The sequence below is a fragment of the Phaseolus vulgaris genome, chromosome 2, assembly GCF_051622355.1.
Source record: "Phaseolus vulgaris cultivar YP4 chromosome 2, ASM5162235v1, whole genome shotgun sequence".
In the NCBI taxonomy this organism is placed as follows: domain Eukaryota; kingdom Viridiplantae; phylum Streptophyta; class Magnoliopsida; order Fabales; family Fabaceae; genus Phaseolus; species Phaseolus vulgaris.
The window spans coordinates 12,566,013-12,580,912 of NC_143499.1; the positions used below are offsets into that span (position 1 = coordinate 12,566,013).

At 33.5% G+C, this 14,900-nt stretch overlaps 1 protein-coding gene across 1 annotated transcript; it reads right to left on the minus strand.

Annotated features, from left to right (window-relative positions):
- Nucleotides 1–467: 467 nt before the first annotated feature.
- On the minus strand, nt 468–12,340 carry LOC137810689 (paired amphipathic helix protein Sin3-like 4). The gene is made up of 25 exons (XM_068612079.2): nt 12,009–12,340; nt 11,883–11,916; nt 11,628–11,800; nt 11,086–11,238; nt 10,765–10,951; nt 10,566–10,664; nt 10,265–10,426; nt 9,483–9,795; nt 8,910–9,046; nt 7,396–7,471; nt 7,284–7,316; nt 6,876–7,159; nt 6,618–6,772; nt 6,296–6,423; nt 5,928–6,182; nt 4,516–5,217; nt 4,307–4,377; nt 2,975–3,607; nt 2,341–2,441; nt 2,100–2,238; nt 1,864–2,016; nt 1,596–1,759; nt 1,403–1,508; nt 1,100–1,282; nt 468–866 (listed from the first exon to the last, which is right to left on the minus strand). Exons 3-24 carry the CDS (start codon nt 11,702–11,704, stop codon nt 1,124–1,126), a joined length of 4,287 nt encoding a protein of 1,428 aa, XP_068468180.1. The 5' UTR covers nt 11,705–11,800; nt 11,883–11,916; nt 12,009–12,340; the 3' UTR covers nt 468–866; nt 1,100–1,123.
- Nucleotides 12,341–14,900: the final 2,560 nt, after the last annotated feature.

The following is a 14,900-nucleotide window of genomic DNA, read 5'->3' on the forward strand; positions in this document are numbered from 1 at the left end:
ATAAAACATCCATTTAACATCCCTTAAATAATATATAACTGAGACAAAATAGTTTGTTTAAAAAGAATAATATAAATATGTTAAGAAAAACAAGTATATGAATTGCAATTCTTCCATTGCACCATCACACACGCTTCTAACAAATGATGAAACTTCTACAGTACAATTTATTTCCTTTTGAGCTCCTTTCATAGTGCAACTCAAAGTCTATCTTGTATCCTTCTAGCCATATTAACTACCAAAAAGTCCAAATATACCATTTTTTTCCCCAAAAAGAATACTCTTTTAGTCAAGTTGCCCAATTCAATTCATCATTCCACCGGCCTCTCCCTATTATAAGTAGCTTTCAAGACAAGCAAAAATACCCTCAGTATGCTACATTCTTCTGATTTTACTTTAGTGTCCGATGTACATCTGAGAGCGCATAGCATTTCCATGCTAAAATGATACCAAAAGAGAAACAAAAAGAAAAAGGATGTGGGCAGACTCTCAGTCTACACTTTGTATTTGAAACGGCAGGCCAATTGCAGCCACCGAATGTTCCATGATCAATAACCTCAATATTTGTAGCAGCTAAAGTGAAAGGGAAAATAAAACCTAAATAAACAAAAATATTGATGAATGAAATAAAAGGTCCTCTAGTTACATCACAAATTACCTTTATTTACATTATTGTGAGCCATCATTAGCCATCAGATTACAGTATACAACAATCTCCTCTCAATGCCGCGCCCCCATTCTGTAAGATTTATTAGGTTGCTCAGAAAAAATTTGAAAAAATTATTTCTGATAAGCATCCCTAGAGCAACTTCTTGTATAGGGTGCCGTTTTCATGCGCCTCTGCGAATGACATTTGACAAGTTTTACTGAAAAGGACAAACAGACAACAATTACCAATCAGATTTTTTGTTTATTGCATATTCCCACTAACTAGAAAAGAACAAAAGACTGACAAACTTTTAGCTGCATTTCATTATATTGATAGTAAGAGATATTAATCATAACAATTGATATCGGATGGAAGTATTAGTTCTGCATCTGTTTGAAAGCATGACACATGCAATATAATATATGTAGCAATATGTAGAATTTTGCATACCATGCCCAGCTCAAAATGGACAATTCATGTAATGGAAAACAAGTTGCGGAATCGTTGTACTCTTCTTGAACGAATGTTTGAGGACTGTGCCTGTTCATGGGTGCCTGAACTCTTTGGATGCAAGATTCTTCGTTTCCTTCTCACCCGATACAAAAAATCTTCAGTATCTAAAACGTAAGAGACCTGACAAACAGGTTCCAAGGAGAACATGTAAGGCTGGAAATTCGGGAACACAATCCAATAGGTATCATACTCTATAATAAAATGGGTAAAACCAACTATGAAATCTTATTATATTAATACCTTCGATGAACTGCAAGCTATCTTGCACTCCAGACCATTAATAATTTGTAGTCCTTCCATAGCCTGGCTTGAAAATTCATCACTGCCAGCATATCTACGTTTGTTCCTGACAATATAAATAAAATAAAATAAATTTACAAAAGTAAACACGAGTATGCAATTACACTAATAATTCTACTGACTAATCAAATACCTCTTCAAGAAAATCCCTGACTTCTCTTTTTTGTCAGGGACGACAGACAGGAAGTCATTGAGTAGATAGGTTGAAAAATTTGGGTCCATTGAAACGGCAGTCACTTCAGGTTTATCATGTCCAGAGTCCATCAGTTGAACAGACAGTTTCGTTGGTCCAGGTGACTGCAACGGAATTAACTAGGTTACCGCTACAGAACTAGTAACACTATTTAAAACTTCACTCAGGAGCAGACTTGTGTAGAAAAGAAGGCAAAATAAAAGCTTACAAATTCAACGCGATATATATTCTCATCATGGAGAAGAACTCGGGCATTTTCATGATAAACTATGTCGACAAATTTTTCAGGTTTTCTTGATTTCTCATATGCATATAGTTGTAGAAGCTTACTATCCATCTCATCAGCAGCAACAGCTTGAAGCTGAAATAAAATAAGATATCTTTTAATGGTAGGAAAGATAGTAAGCTGTGCAAACGACAAAAAGAGGAAATTATGTATGTGACCTGTTTAACAAGTTTATATATCAGCTTGTCTAATGTGAATAAGACATATGACTGAATTCCAACTATAGCTCGACAATCATCCTCAAATTTTGTATTATCAGAAGAACCATCCAGCAAACTGTAAAGGGCATTCATGAATCTATAGCATAAAGGAGACACATCAGTCTTTGCATAGATAGATATTCACACATATATTTAAAAATTGTAATTTGTAATATAATACATTTCATAGGTCTATCACCTGTCATATTGATCAGTGGAGCTTGTATCACTCGAAGCCTTCCACTTCCTATCAGCAGATGATGAGTTAATCTTCGCTGATTGTATCCTCTCATACAATGTCTGTCAGACAAATAAGACGAAATATTACAAAATGAAAAGATATGCATACAATTTCAGTTTAATAAAAGGAAATACTAAAAAATGAATATCTAATAAACTAAAAAACATCTATTTTGTCCAAAACCATACCCATATGCACTGAACCCAAGATTCACACGCAACCAGCTTTTCATAACATACATAAAAGGTTCCTCTCACTGCCTCAAATTTCAATTAGTACAAACAACCCCTTTCCAGAGAGTCATCTGGCCCCACTCAAACTTTTTCAAATGAATCTACTAGTAACAGATACCCAATAGTAGCAAGAATTAAACAAAAAAAAAACAGAGAAGCAAAAACCAGTCTATAAGAGAGTTTAGATGGTACATTTCTGACAAATTATTCTTAATTTCTTGTGAATAATAGAATATCAGAGAGTAATAATAATGCTAAATGAAAAATTAACTTTGGTGTTTTGTACAGCTGAAACTGAAGAGATCATCAGTGTAGGTAATGAAAATGAGAGGGTGTATTTTTAAATAGATATTTTGTACCTGATGAAGTCTAAAAAGCACATAAAAGGAATCATTTCCATAGAAAACTCTTGAATTCCTGTCCTTCTCATGTAACATTGGAGGAACATACTTTGCTAGTGGATTCACAGTTAGGAGAAAGCGTTCAGAATATGGCAATGACATTCCATCTCCTTCAACGTCATGAGCATCAGCTATTCCTTCAGCTTCACCTTCACTCTCAGCCTTGTGATCATGTTCCCCATCCTCATGCTCTTCTCGAGAACATTCCTCACCATCAGCAGACTCGCTTCCAGAAACATCAACATTTTCAGATGCATTTTCACTGTCCTCTGATGACCTGTGAGGACTTTCTTCACCTTCATCATCAGCATCAACATCGTTTTCTCCTCTTGTTTCACCACAAACATCATCCCCATGTCTATCTTGATATTGCCGACTCATACCACCATCCTTTTCTTTATGCACTGCATCCAAACCATTACCTCCATAAACTTCAAAGTTATCTTCTTCAACGTCTCCATTAGGAGATAACTCACCCTCTTCTCTTTCACTTTTGAAGGGTCGAACTGATTCCTCTTGATATCGGAGGACTTTGGTGCCTCCAGTGATGGCCCCATTTGAGGATGTACCCGGTCTTGCAGAATCACCACCCTAAGCCATGAAAGAGAAACAAAAAATCACCAAATTATTCAGAATGATGCCTGGTATATAAAAATTAAAACATTATGAGCAACAATGTCACAGAATTACTAGTTTTAAAAGGACAAACCAAAGTATAGGAGAGAAAATTCCACCTACTACAAATCTGGTTTGCAATATAATGGTTCAAGATTTCTAAGGCAATTGGCGTTGATGCTAATGACAGTGAGTAATGTCAGTCATATACCCTTTCAAGTCCACAATATAACTTCTATTATATCAATGCTGCCATTTTAACTAGATCTGAAGACATGCTTACTCAGAACAATTATATGATATCAGAAACAGTTGTCGCATCATTGGAGTAGTAAAGATGTTTCACTTGCATTAGAAAGTATTTTAACCATTTTTTTCAGAAGGTGTCATGGCATCAATTGGTTTACAGACAGTGCAAAAACATTCCTTCATAGTAACAGCAAAACAAAGAGGGTGACCAGTCAGTCATGGATACCAATCCTGAAACAGACTCTTTGCAAATGCAAGGGGAAGACTGCAAACAGTGACCCACACTTACATTCACAAAGCAAGAAGTCTCTAGCACCAGGGTATGTTAGTTTATTGATAGAAACTCAAAATGTATCCTGATGATGAGTGTAGAACAAGCAAAATTTAAATTGAGACTGACATAAGCTGTACCGAGTTAATCCGTACCTCTAAAGGTGGTATATCAGGTCCTACCCCAGCAGAAGCATTAACAGGTCTAGTTGGAGTGGCAATTAGTCCTTGTACAAAAAATGCATCTCAGTTCCATACATTGTCAAAAAGTAACAGTTGAAGATTGTAATTTATGAGAAAAATTAGTGACAGATTACATTCAATTAATGGAAGGGTAACATAGCATCGTTGTTGAAGTTGCTAACCTGACAAATTATCTATGTTAGTTCTTCCATTGCTTTGCTCCATTCCAGATGCGGGTGAGACATTTGCATTCACTAACCTTTCACTGGACTGGTCTTGCTTATTATTAAATCCTGATAGTTCATTAGGTGGGAAAGCAATATTATTCATTTTACCATGCTGTGAATTACTTGCCAAAGTTTCAGTTTTACGCATTGCACGGTCATCAAGATACCTATCCTCTCTAACCCCACTATCACCATTTGATTGCCATGCTTTACTAGAAGTTGATTGGTCTACTGGCTCTGGCATACAACCATCCCCATTTCTGGAAACATTTATATGCTTTGGATTCATGCTGGTAGCACCCACAATAGGGCTACCATCACTTTCAGCAACACTTGCAGTGCCATTCTTGACATTACTATTCTTAGTCTTGATAACATCTTCTGTATCCTCTGCACCCTGGGGCCGAGAAGGAACACAAAGCATGGGCTCTAAAAATGTTGTCCAAACCTTCATAACTTTATCCACGTGTTCGGTTGTGCAAATTTCACCACAGGAATATTTTATGAGTTGATACAAATCTTCATGAATATCTAGATCAGAATACTTAAACTCCAAGTTTGGTAGAATTGGCCATCTGTTTCCAGCAGCAATAGCAAGAAGAACATCATCTTCTTTGCGTTTCTTTTCACTGATTTCTTTTATTTCTGCCAGCAAGGCTGTAAAATGTTTGATAAAAGAAATGTGTCAAGAAAATAGAAAGGTGTCAAGAAAATGGAAAGAATTGCTGTATCATTACCACCAACATGTACTGAAAATTTTACTGCATTCAAGTAATCGCATACCATTGATTTTGTTTTACATGGTGTCTAGACTTCAGACAAAGAACGGTTTGTTTTGATCACTTAATATGAAGTAAAAAAAATCAATCCAAATGCACTATATGGGAAATACTAGGAAAGTGCCAGAAAATGTAAGAAATGGATGGAGATGGCACCAGAGAATAGTAGGCTGTGCTTCACAGACACAAGAGCACTCAATGTTATACAATAGGTTTCAATTTAAAACCCCAAATAAGGAAGAAAACTCACAAATTGCCCCCCAAAATAAGCCTTAAATGGCGAAGTATTGTATTGTATGGCTAAACAAGGGCTTTCAACCATTATCAAAGTTGGGCATGATAATGCAACAAATAGCCCAAATATGGCTGTGATTTGTGCCATTACAGGCACAACAGCAAGCAGTGACATGATGGACTTTAACAGAGTGGCCCAAAGCTGAAAGGCCCACGGTGCAACAGCACTATAGTGTTAGATTGACATCAACAAAATTATTATCTCATAATTAAAAATTTGCATACATAACAGAATATTCTAACATTAAGAGATTCGAGAATTCAACATAATTGAAATGAAACGTTATTTATTACCTTTGGTGCTCAGGCTTTTCGTATCTTGCTGCTTAAAGTAGAAGCTACGATGATCAAGAGATTTGTGATAGTTCTTCGCATATATTTCAGCCCAAACTTTACTAAAATCAGCACGGCACCTCGCCCATTCTTCCTGTTTCTGCTTCAAGCGTGTTAATATCACTGGCAAAGCTAGAGGTGCATTTTTCCTTAACACTTCCATCACATCAAGCCCATGATCACCATATAATCTTTCGATACACCTAAGATTTATAGCTAAAACAACATACAGGAAAAATTACATCAAAATATGGAAACATTCAAGAAATTACTTCACACTGCATATCTGCTTTAAGCAATTCCCCTGATTAATTGAAAAGACTACATACCTGTTAAGTGCTCCTCAATACGAATTGGGATATCTCCTTTAATTGTATTATTATTGATCTTGTCTAACAGCTCTTCTACTCGTTTGGTTGTCACATTCACAGACTCTAACAACATGTCAAGTTCAAACCTGCCATAGCAGTTAACATAATATCAGCAGTGCAAGTGATAGACGACTTACAAAAATCATGTTTTAATTAACCCAATGATAGCAAAAACAAAAACTACAATAATATGGCATCTGTGACAGTGATCAGCCATAGAAGATTAATCAACGAAACAGGTATTTTAAAATGTACTTAAACATCACTGGAAAGCTCTTACCTGTCATCTTCGCATCTAAACAAGCTCTCTTCATACTGATTTTTGCGCATATGTTTGAAGGAGTAATCCTCACTTCCTGAAGTGACAGACACCCAGTGATCATTCAACACTTCAGCACCAAGTTCTGTTTTCTGGCTAGCTATAGGTATTGGGTACTGCATAAGGACAGACAATACACATGCAAAACAATCAGCAAGAGAATCTCAGAGAATCCATTAGAAAAGATAACATACAAAGAGACAAATAAAAGAACTATACATTTTTTGGTAAGAGCCGGTAACTAGGAGTACACTGGTCGCAGTTAGAAAGGTCCAGCTCATTTATAGGTTTTGATAAATACTTATCCTTGCTGGGATATAGAGACATCTTAGAACCTAAAACATCCTTGTTGGCAATCACAGTAGATTTATCCCGTTCACGGAACTCACGGTCCCTTTCTTTCATCCCATCATCCCTATATCGGTCTCTATCTCGATCCCGTTCTCTTTCCCTGTCTTCACCCTTCATTTGTTTCAGTCCATGTCCATCATTCCATAAGGACTCTAACAAACACAAAAGAGAAAATTTTGGGATCAGACAATAAAACTGCAAATGTTCATGTGAACCCATGTAATTTCACATAAAACTAAAAAGGGCAGCATATATCAGAAAACTGAAACATCTTACTTTTATTCATAACACCAGCAAGGAATCCACCATCTGTACCATAGGATATGATTAGACATAAATTATAAATTTAACTTCATGGAAAGTAATAAATTATTAGTTTGAATGATACCATTTTTTTCAGATTGTAGCAAAAATTCATTAAAGCCCTCCATAAGATCTGGATACTTTCCCAGTAAATCACCCACCTGGAAGAATAAAGTGACCAAGAGTCAATCATATAGCATTGCATAAGGACTACACATTCAGGGAAATATATATATTACAGTATGAAATACAGTGAAAGCAGGTCGAGCTGGTTCTCGTATTGACCAAGAGAAAAATCCATTTATCTTCATGTTTTAACATCATATTCTATTCATACAAGTTTTCAGGAGAGAGGAATGAAGTTCCAGAAAGATATCAGTGAACTAGTCTATTATAGTTTTTCATAAACAAATTCAGTTAACATAGTTTAGCAAATTATTGAAGTTCAAGCTGCAGCATTGACAATATATATACTTTAATGCCCAAAATTCATTTTAATGCACTTCTAGATAGACAAGTTTACAAAAAGAGGATTTGGAAGGAACAGTCTGCCAACTCCGTCAAGAATAAATGGCCAAAGACTAAAACTACATCCAAAGCAACTATTCACTTCATAAATAACATGACCATAATTTATTCTACAGCAATTGCATCTAATGTAAACATTGTGATTGGAAGCTAACTCTAACAGTTCATGTTGTCTTGCAATTAGCTGTGTGGCCCAGCCATATTTTACAGACTCAAAATAAATTTGGTCTGGCCCCAAGCCAGGTGGGTCATCCCATATCTAGCAAGAAAGATTAATAACTGCATTGTGGGCCAGAGGATTTGAATATTTGACTGACAGCCCAAGATTTACATTACAGTTACAATTACAAGACAGGAACAGTAGCCTTTGGCCCAATTCGTGTCAAACAATTACAGTCTCAATCCCAAATCCAGAAATCCCCAATTTTGTGGACTTTTGAGGAAGGTGTTTATCCAGTCCAGCTGCTCCTTCTGAAGCTACTTGACTTCACTCACCAAATCAGAAAGCAATCTTGCACAATGGTACCAAACATCTCTCTCAGTTATAATTATAAAGATAAACTAACTAAGGCAAATTGAAACTAATTATAAAGATTTTTCACTGTCGTTGTAAACTTCTTCAAAGTCATTGAAGTCCTTTCCTTCATAGCTACTCCAACATTCTGCTCAAAATGGTCTTCCTTCAACATATTTCCTTAATAGTATTTACATTTATTGCATGGAATTTGATTATTCCTTCAATTTTTTTATTCTATCAGTCACGGGACTTCATTATCCCTTGAGTTTTTTGTCCCCCTGGCCCAAACCAAATTTTGCCTGGTCCAACTTTATTCTCCAAAATCATAGTTTACAACACACCACTCCTTTCATGTAAATAAACTCTCCAGTTTAAGCAAGAATAATATAATCCAATTGATAGTTCACAATACACCAAAATTTATAAGGAATTAAGGTCAATCAATGTTCATTGCCAGCCAAAACAACATAGATTGACAAATTAAAATCACCCATCTGGACAGAATCTTAACATTAAAATCAAGTATCTAATAAAAATAAATATGCAAACCATACCAATGACTGCAACTCTTGTCGGGTAATTATTTCCCTGCTGTAAATATGTAAGCACTTCAAAAATTCCTGGTAGTCATCAGGATTTCGTAATTTTTCTTTGACTTTTTCGCAGAAAGCTAACTCTTGACTGTACATACCTAAAATGACAAAATTTAAGATACATAACAAACCACAAAAGGAAAGGATGAGTTTAAAGTACAAAAACAAATTTGGAATAAATTAGGATTTTCCTTGTATATAAACCAAGGAAAATGCTTACTACCCTGGATAATAAATATAAAATTCAAAGCACTTTTTCATTACGGATAATTCTATCACCAAAAAGGAATAATATTTTTTCCATTTTAATATTTTAGCATTGTATGAGACAGAAAAGTGATGACAACTTTTAGCATCCATTAATTAACTGTTAAGTTTGCATGTTTTTTGGATTTTTTTCGTTGATTTATTTCTTACCTGATTAAACAACAAAGCACGTTCCATAATTAGTGAATCATAGATTATTTACATAAAAGGTAAAGATATACAAAAATAAGTTGGTAAATTCAAGATCAAAAGTAATGACATACTCACTTTTCAGAGAATTTTTATCATCACAAGTGGATGACATAGGACGCATAACAAAATTTTCATCTGCATCAAGCAATGGTTCAGCTCCAGAGTCTTCAACCTTACGATTCCGTTTGTGAGGAAATCGCTCCCTATCATGCTCATAATCTCTATCATCCTTTTCACGTTCTCTCTTGTCTCTATCTTCTCTGCGTTCCTTTTCCTTATCCACACGTCTCCTCTCCTTTTCTATCCTTAACAAACCTCTGTCGTGATCTAGGTCAGGACGATCACCACTGGGGTCATGATCCCCATGTGAAACCATGGTCCTTTCTCGCTGGCATGCAGATGAGTAGAATGTTATCTTGATGAGCAACTATAAAACTCATAGGTACAAAGCCACAAAGGTCATCAAAGACAAAAGGTGGGCTCTCAAATCATCAAAGACTGACTATTAGGCATAACATATTCAGTAAAAAACAAATGATTTAGATGTTCACTTTACAAGCCCTAGTCAGCTGACAAGAGTCCCAAACATCAACAAGTGTTGATTTTTTTTCCATCATAACTCTTTTACCCAATTTAACGTCCTAGTTAGCAAAATAGATGGCTGGCATTTTAGATTTATTTTCAGTTATGAGTAATATATTAAGTGTGTGCCTCACTGGAACCATAAATGCACCAGAGGCAAGCACCTCACGGAAGGAGCAGCACTTCAATGTGCAAAAGGTTTGCTGACCCCTTCTGGCACCTCACCTTAGGTATGCCTTCAACAACAAAGAGGGGCATAAGAATTCGAGACAAACCTTTTCAACATGCATTGGGCGTACTGTTGGCATTGAGCTCCTATCACGAAGAATAGAATTACGAGCAGAAGCATAATGAGTAGAGGCAGCTGCAGAAGCGTCTGGAAGAAAATGAGTAAACTCGTCAAGAAGATCAGGGTGGTCCTGGAAAATAGCAGCAACCTGAAGAAATACAAATGATTAAAATGAGAATCAAAGGAAATATTAATATTACCAGAGGAAATAAAGAAAAGAAAAGGGATAACATAACATATTTACAGACAATAGCATAACAACACATAACATAGGCAGACACACATACCTCCTGGTAGACCTCGGTAATAGACTTGTTTTCCTTTCTGTACATATTCAATATGTCAAGAAATGATTTGTACACATGATCATCGCCTTGAAAACGAGTCTGCATGAAAAGAATACATCAGGCTCAAAAGCAAAACAATCCATTGGTTGAAAATAAAATCAGTAGAGGAAAAATTAATTAGTCTCAACCATGCACTTACCTTTATCTTGTTCACAAAATTTATAGCTTCTTCAAATTCAACAGGTTTCTTTGGAGCAGGTTGTTCATCCTCTGATGGAAGCGTGATTTCATACCCCTTAGGCAAGAAGGTGTTAAATCCTAATATAAGATCTCTATGGCCTTTAAACAGTTCCTTCACTCTTGCAATGACACCTGCGGTATCAATTCTACAATGCATCCAAAGGAAAAAAAACTCAATTTCCACTAACAAAACCAAGATCCTCTCTCCCAATATAAACAAAAAACAAATAATTGAGCAGAAGGCGAGGTGGACAAAGAATATGTTACAACATGATCAAACCTTTGAGCCTTGAAATCTTTCATAACCTCCAAAAAGTCATCATACTTGTCCCTCTTATCTTGAAATATATCCTTTACTGCTTTAAGATATGCTAGGGCATCATTAGTTGTCAATTTCTGAGCACCTCCGTTTGCCATCTGCGGTTGCCCGGACCTTCATTCAAAAAATTTCATAAAATTTTTAGAACAGTAACTCAAGCCACAAATAAAACCTAAAAATCAACTAATGATGAGAACGATTCAAACATTATCGCAGACAAGAAACATCCGATCTCATTTCACAACGTCAAACAATCCAACGAAAACAAAACTACACGCTTCACAAAAGCCTAAACCTGCAAAAACAGATTACAAAGCAGAACAACTATTGAAACTCCTTCGACTTCACATAAGAAGACGAAAACACAAAATTTCACCGCACCGAAAAATGAAAAGCCTCACCACTCGATTGAAGATACAAACGCTTCATTAAGCACGAAAAATAACAAAATCAAAACACGAGCACAGTCTAACAAAAATTGAAGACAAAAAAAAAAATCTTACGCTTCTCCTCGAGCAGACACCACAGGCCGTTTGAGTTGAGAACAACTCGTGAAAACTTCATCTCTAGACCTCTTCATCTTCAACAACAAAGCGTAGAAACAGCACACTCTCCCTCTTCAACTTCAAATCATATTTCCAAACTCCGAAAGAATTCAAAATTCCAGAACCTCAGGCTTCTCATTCAAACAAGAGTAATTAGTAAACTTCAGATCTAACCGCGAAGAATCAACGCGAAGCGAGAATCCTAACCGCTACCTTCGCGAAGAGATCACCTCAGAGGAGCCAAATCCTGAAATAAAAAGAGAATCGCAAGCAAAATTCGCATTACTTCAATGTAAAGCAACGTGATGATGAATTAGAGCGAAGGAAACCGAAATTTACAGAGTGATCGCCAAGTCTCCGAAGTGCGAAGTCCCGAGAAAAAAGATAGAAAATCGAAAGAGAAAAAAAAAAAAGATAAATAGCGAAAATGCTTTGTAACAAAGCTTTTTTCCTGGAGCCTGTGATTCCTCAGAAAGCGTCAACGTTGAAGTGGTGAAGAGAACAGCATGGTTTTTCAAGGAGAAGTTTCTCTTTTTTTTCTCTCTCAGTTTGAATTTCAAAAAAGATTATTTTTTCTCTCTGATTTTCTGGGCAAACAGAGCGAGAGAAAGAAGAGACAACGAGAAAATAAAAGAGAGAACCAAAGAGAGTTAACGATGTGATATAAGAACAAGAGAAAATAAGGGTGGCGTGGCGGTAGTAAAATTTGACCTTCATTTCCCGGTCACCGCAGTTCTTACCGCTTATAAGCGGTTAATCCTTTTCCCTAACACACGTTTTCAGAAATTAAATTAGGGCAAATCGATATTCTATAGCGAGATTGTCTTGTTGTGTAACTATTTAAAAGTAATTATGAAATTCATGCAATGGCCTATCGGGTTTTTTGGTAATAATGTTGATAGTTTTTTTTTCTTTTATATTATTTATTATTTATATTATATATATATATATATATATTTATATATATCCTCTATTTTTTGTTTGGTATGAGTTTGTGAGTAGTAGTTGTTGGTGAATAGAATGTATTACAAGACTCCTTCTAAGTGATGGATGATGATGATGAAATTAGGTCTAACAGATAGTGAGAGAATGGGTAATTCCCCATTTTATTAAACAACATTTCCTAATTGCCCTTATCCTTATGGTAATACATTATATTACATTTTGTGTGGCTTGAATATTTTGATTGATTTACTATTGATGAGGATTCTTATAGTTCTAGTTTGGTTGTTAAAATAGTTTATATATTTTGGTTATTGGGCTATTGTAGGTTAAAGAAGTTCTCACATTTGTATCAAACATTCCAAGTTCAAACCCAATTAACCCCTATGTCAAGGCCCACTTAGTTTTGACCATAACACAAGAAAAAGTGTATGTTGTTAAATAGTTCACTCAATTGTTACTATTATTTGCTTGAAGCCATAACCGAACATATCTTAGGGTTGTAGTAACTTGTAAATAGCCACTTGTTAAGGTATATGAAGGAACAATGTTCATTTATGCTTGTTTTATTAACGATTGTGAAGCAACACGACCGTTCTACACATTAAAACATGCATCATTCATTATTCATTAATTTTAATGACCAATAATTAATGTTAATAATTAATACTACTATTAATAATTAATAATTATTTAATATGTATATATACATTCATTGTTATTGAAATCGGGCAGTGCATTTACAGTTTTTCTTGCTCTATTTATCCAATTCTTATTCGTCTTAAAACCTCTTGTTTGTGGGGGAATACTCTCTTTAAAAAACTATTAAAAACTTTATATCTTTGGTCATACTAATAAAGTAACTATTAGTTTATTTTATTAGTTTGCAAGTTAGTTTTGTCAGCATAAATATATAAATTGTCTTAAATTAATATATCTTAGGAGTTTCTAGTTTATAGTCAATTGTAACTTACTTCATCTTATTTTTAACTTATATTTATTGAACTTAATATTTAATACAATCATTTTTTATTCTTATTTTTTTACTTATTGTTATGTATTCAATTTTTTAGAAACAATTAATTATTGTACAACTTTTAATATTTATCAGATTTGTTTTAATTTTTTATGCAGTTCAAATTAAAAATATTTAACATTAAAAATTGAAGTAACTAATGTTTAGTTATATGATGTTATGTAAAAATTACATACAATAAAAATATCAATGTTAAAATAAAATTTAAGTTGAGAAATAAAAAATTTATAAAAATAAATAAAAGTTTAATTTAATTAATATTCATTAAATCTACTTATTTGAATAAACTTATTTTTCAAATAAAAAAAATACAAATTTTAAAAAATAAATAGAAGTATTAAAGGGTTTAATAACTTAGTTATTTTAAAAAATTAAATTATAATTACATAATAATATTTTTTTTCAAAACAAAATATAAATTTCATTTATATACTAAAATTTATATAATTATATCATTTTACATTTAACAGAAAATTTATTACACACTTCTAATTTAATAATAAGCTAGTTTTTTAAGTTAGAAGTTAACTTGTCTTATTAACTAGCTTCGTGACAGAAATCATATAGTAGTTGGAGAAAAAAAATATTAAAATAATTATTTACAGTGGAATATAATGAGTGAGCACTTAAAATGATTTTTTTGTCATTTTAAAGAATATTTATCTTTTAGAGTGAATATAGGGACGTAGTAATTTTTTTATCCTTTTATGTTACTATAACTCTATAAATAAAATTATGCATGATCAACTATTTTAAAAAATAGCAACAGGAAAGAAAAATAATAATATATTTATATGCTTTAAAGATTATAATATGATTAATTCTTTGTTTGGATTTTAAATAAATTTGAGAGAGTGGATTTGAAAAAAAAATGTGGAGGAAGTAAGGTTATTTGTATTAAGTAGATAGAGTAAAAAGTGTAGAAAAAGTTTGTAAATAATATGTTTGATGTGATTGAAATTATAATTTATTTAAAGTAATAAAAATGTAAGTTTACAAATTTGTATTTGCATTTAAAATTGATTAAAAATGAATTTGATTTATTTATTTGTGGATTATAATTATTTATAATTAAAATATTATTTTTGTTAATTAAAACATTATTTTCGTGTTAAAGCTAATTTTGGAAAAAATACAAATTATGTAAAATATTCATAATATATTTATGATTATCAGAAATTTTATTTAGTTAAAAAAATACAAATTATGTTAAATATTTGGAACATATTTATGATTGTTAGAAATTTTATTTG